The 5,137-nt window shown below is 41.9% G+C and overlaps 1 protein-coding gene across 1 annotated transcript; it reads right to left on the reverse strand.

The window, feature by feature from the left end:
• Positions 1–773: 773 nt before the first annotated feature.
• On the reverse strand, positions 774–3,062 carry LOC116409570 (mucin-19-like). Its single transcript, XM_031898250.1, has one exon. The coding sequence runs from the start codon at positions 3,060–3,062 to the stop codon at positions 774–776; it is 2,289 nt and encodes a 762-aa protein (XP_031754110.1).
• Between the last annotated feature and the right edge of the window lie 2,075 nt (positions 3,063–5,137).

The raw sequence follows: 5,137 nt of genomic DNA on the forward strand, positions 1-5,137 counted from the left end.
TGAAGCTGAGGGATAACTCGAACGCATAGTGTGCGCTGAAATATTCAGTTTTTGCCTATTAAATGCACCAGTCTTGTCCAACGTTATAAATATAAACACGGGCAGGGCTAATATGCTCACTGTGCGAATATTCTGCGCTGCACAAATGCACTGCCTAAATGACCCCCACTACCCCACCAGAAGGGTTTGTTGGGCTATTCATGGCGTTAGACTGTGAGTTCTGTCCGACTGTCATTTCTAGTGAGGGGCGAAGTAATTAGCAAATGTCCGCGTTTTGCCATTGGCGGATTATTTCGTGTAACAGGTGACAAAACTGTGCACAACATTTTCTCCATTTCGTGGATTTTTCTCCATTTCACAAAGCTTTTCAAAGTTTCTCAAATTTTCCGTCAAAGCAAAACGGGACAGATTCGCTCCTCACTAATCATTTCCTCACAGAATCTCTGGTATTTGAAGTTGTACTGATTTCTTCAGCTCGAGTTGAATGGAGTATATATTTACTCCCCACGCGTTCATTTTTTTGAGCAGTACTGGGAATCCATCCCAATCTCCCATCCAACCTCCCATTCTATACGTTTCCTACTGCTCATCTTAAGCATTCCATTATGGGAACAGTAACATTTGATGGAGAACAGACGTGAGTAGTGCCCATCCATCTTTTCTTTTAGAATTGTGCCCATAATTGAAATGCAGTGGTGAAAATTCCCAGTGTCTAAGTCACAGCCATCAATTATATTTATTGCCCTTTGCTTCAATGGTCCGTGTAATTATATTTACTTTGACTGGGAATCATCTTTTTTATCAGACTGCTCAGATCTGCTCGGATCTTTTCTCTTCATTGCTTGTGCCCTTGCCCTTAATCTTGTCATTATTACTGATGTTGGTGGAAATATATCATCTGATGTAGAATCTTCTTTGCCTTGTACATCCCGTGTTTCTGCCTTTGTTGCTAAGGCTTTGGGGCGTACCTTAGGTCCTTTGCCCAGTCTGGGCCTCAGACGCTTGGGGTTCCATAAAGCAACATCTTCTGGGTTGGTGTCCAACTTTCTCTTCCTTGTTTCAGGTATTGGGTTCCTGAATAGAGGGGAATCTTCATATGGAGACTCCCTGAGATGTTCCATTTGTTGTTGTAGAACCATCTGCTGTTGATGTGCTTGAATGGCTCGTTCCCTTTCACTTAACTCTATATATTCAAATATTCCCCTGGTTGTAGTAGAAGGATTCTCAGGGGACGTAACATTATTTTGAACATTGCACTGATTCTGTTGACCAGAATTGTCTTTCTGGGCCACGGAAGAACTAATAGTTGGATCTATTCTGGTTTCTGTTGCCGGAGATGGAATTCCAGCAATATTCCCAGTGCTACTGTTCTGCAATTGAACTCCATCATTATTTCTCACCAAAGAGCTAGTACTTGGTACTGTGCTAGTATCTTTGGCGACAGACTTTGCCGGTGGAATAAATGTCTGGTTAGTGGCAACGCTAGTGTTTGTTTCACTGTCAGATATTCCAAGAGCTTTGGCAACTGCATCCTGGAATAATTGGAAATCACTAGCCTGCTGCTGGCTATAAGGGCTGGGCTGTCGGTTTTTTATACCTTTGGTAGATTTTTTACAAGTTTGTCTGCTTGTGTTTGTGGAATTAGTATCAGTTTCATTGTCTTTAGTGTTAATTCTTGGCTGTTCCTCACTGGAACGAGCTCTTTTTCTCCCAGAAGAGCTGGTACTTGGAGTTGCCCCTGAACTGCTGGCCATGCTTGTAGATGGCCCAGGAGATGAGGCAACTTGTGTACCTGCTCCGGAAGTGCCAGTAGCCGATGAGATTTCAAGGGCTTTGGCAATTGCATCCTGGAAGACTTTAATAGCCTGTGCCTCCAGCTCTCTAGAAACCCTGGGCTTGTGTAAAGAGCGTCTTTTGCTCTTCTTGTATTTTCTTTTCAGTCGTTTTGAGGCACTCTGAGCCCGAGAAGAACCTCTTTGTTCTTCTGATATTGCAGGGGCCATGTTTTTTAAGTTTGAGGTGCTACCCTTACCCTCACTATCTGTTCTGCGATGTTTCCAACTTCTAGTCTGGTCCTCAGGAGAATGAGCTCTTTTTCTCCCAGAAGAGCTGGTACTTGGAGTTGCCCCTGAACTGCTGGCCATGCTTGTAGATGGCACAGGAGATGAGGCAACTTGTGTACCTGCTCCGGAAGTGCCAGTAGCCAATGAGCTTTCAAGGGCTTCGGCAATTGCATCCTGGAAGACTTTGATTGCCTGTGCCTCCTGCACTCTAGAAACCCTGGGCTTGTGTAAAGTGCGTCTTTTGATCTTCTTGTATTTTCTTTTCAGTCGGTTTGAGGCACTCTGAGCCCGAGTAGAACCTCTTTGTTCTTTTGATGTTGCACTATCTGTTCTGTGACGTTTCCTACATTTAGTCTGGTCCTCAGGAGAATGAGCTCTTTTTCTCCCAGAAGAGCAGGTACTTGGAGTTGCCCCTGAGCTGCTGGCCATGCTTGTAGATGGCCCAGGAGATGAGGCAACTTGTGTACCTGCTCCGGAAGTGCCAGTAGCCAATGAGCTTTCAAGGGCTTCGGCAATTGCATCCTGGAAGACTTTGATTGCCTGTGCCTCCTGCACTCTGGAAACCTTGGGCTTGTTCCAAGTGCGTCTTTTGATCTTCTTGTATTTCCATTTCAGTCGTTTTGCGGCACTCTGAGCCCGAGTAGAACGTCTTTGTTCTTTTGATGTTGCAGGGGCCATGTTTTTTAAGTTTGAGGTGCTCCCCTTACCCTCACTATCTGTTCTGCGATGTTTCCTACTGCTAGTCTGGTCCTCAGGAGAACGTGCTCTTTTCCTTCCAGAAGAGCGGGTACTTGGACCTGCACTTGAATTGCCGGCCACATTTGCACTGGATGACGGACCAGTCACAGTGCCAGCGTTTGCTCCAACTGGAGCTCCATCTGGATTAGAAATGCCAAGAGCTCTTGCAATGGCATCCTGAAAAACATTCATTGCTGTATTAACCTGTTGGTTGTTCCCCAAAGGGGAACTAGTGGTTTTGTTTGGATCAACTGGATCCATGGTGTCAGGACAGTGTGCGGTCACTGTGTACTCAGCACTGTGTGCTAAGAGGCGACTGCACCCGTCGACTGCCAACTGCCAACTGACAGGAGTGAAGCCATAAACTCTGTTCTCATCTGATTAACTGATAAGGTTGCCATGGTAACGGATAAGGTTGCCATGGTAATGGATAAGGTTGCCATGGTAACAGCTGTGGTGTGATGCTCATTAGCATAAATCTACGTGGGTGGTCCAACAGCTGTGAAATTCGATACTATAACAAGGGTTGATGAGATTAGTAGTTACGGTATTACGCGGGCGGCCAAACAATTGTGAAACAAGAACTATGGCCAGTTTTTGCATAATCTCATTCATCAGTGTTAATTTTTAGTTATGATGTCAAGAGTAATATACTGAGATAACTTGGAAATGGTCTTCATTTTTTTATTATTTATAGTTTTTTTCATTGTTTCAATAATTGTTTAGCAGCTCTCCAGTTTGGAGTTTTAGCAGCTATCTGGTTGCTAGGGTGCAGGTTATCTTAGCAACCAGGGAGTGATTTGAACGAGAATGCGGTATGTGTATAGGAGAGGACTTGAATAGAAAAATAAATTCTAAAAAGTAACAATAACAATAAAACTGCAGCCTCACAGAGCAATAGTTTTTTGGCTGCCGGGGTCAGTGACCCCCATTTGAAAGTTGCAAAGAGCTAGAAGAAGATTGCAAATAATTGAAAAACTTTAAAAAAATAGAAGCCAATGGCAGAGCTCCTTTCTCTTTCATTGAATTTCTTTCTTTTGTCTCAAAACTTTACAGATTCCGCTGGGTTTTGTCCAAAAACTCAACTTTTTCCAATTGTCTTAGTGATGGGGGGGGCAGAAGAGTCCTATTGGGTTTATTTAATGGTTAAATGATTCCCTTTTCTCTGTAATAATAAAACAGTACCTGTACTTGATCCCAACTAAGATATAATTACCCCTTATTGGGGGCAGAACAGCCCTATTGGGTTTATTTCATGGTTAAATGATTCCCTTTTCTCTGTAATAATAAAACAGTACCTGCACTTGATCCCAACTAAGATATAATTACCCCTTATTGGGGCAGAACAGCCCTATTGGGTTTATTTAATGGTTAAATGATTCCCTTTTCTCTGTAATAATAAAACAGTACCTGTACTTGATCCCAACTAAGATATAATTACCCCTTATTGGGGGCAGAACAGCCCTATTGGGTTTATTTCATGGTTAAATGATTCCCTTTTCTCTGTAATAATAAAACAGTACCTGCACTTGATCCCAACTAAGATATAATTACCCCTTATTGGGGCAGAACAGCCCTATTGGGTTTATTTAATGGTTAAATGATTCCCTTTTCTCTGTAATAATAAAACAGTACCTGTACTTGATCCCAACTAAGATATAATTACCCCTTATTGGGGCAGAACAGCCCTATTGGGTTTATTTCATGGTTAAATGATTCCCTTTTCTCTGTAATAATAAAACAGTACCTGTACTTGATCCCTATAATTACCCCTTATTGGGGGCAGAACAGCCCTATTGGGTTTAATTAATATTTTATTGATTTTTAGTAGACTTAAGGTATGAAGATCCAAATTATAGAAAGACCCCTTATCCAGAATACCCTTGGTCCCGAGCATTCTGGATAACAGGTCGTATACCTGTATTTGTCAATGGGTGAAAGTCAGAGTTTACTATTTAATAGTAAAGTGTGCTTCTAAAAATCCCATAGGAATGAATAGAACACGGGTGAGTTTTTTATGTATTAAGATAAAAGCAGAGTTACATAGTATAAGAGGTATAGTTTGCCCTAAATTTGGACAATAAAAATGTATTGGCCCATGTATGGGTTTTGCCCGGTTGGATGAGGACACATCGACCAATTAATGCAAAGACTGCAAAAGAGCCGCCCAGTGACAAATTAAATCCTGGATTTGGTGCATCCTTTATATATACTGTATATAAATGTGTATATCTACATACATATATATAGTGAATAATGTACCCCCTGTTGTAAAATATAGGGATATTATAAGTCACTGAGGAGTTCCTTATAATATATAGTGAATAAAGTGCCCC

Source organism: Xenopus tropicalis, chromosome 3 (assembly GCF_000004195.4).
Source record: "Xenopus tropicalis strain Nigerian chromosome 3, UCB_Xtro_10.0, whole genome shotgun sequence".
In the NCBI taxonomy this organism is placed as follows: Eukaryota; Metazoa; Chordata; class Amphibia; order Anura; family Pipidae; genus Xenopus; species Xenopus tropicalis.

Bases quoted from the DNA above. Each gene is read 5' to 3' on its own strand.
- LOC116409570 (XM_031898250.1), bottom strand. From the start codon at position 3,062: ATGGATCCAGTTGATCCAAACAAAACCACTAGTTCCCCTTTGGGGAAC.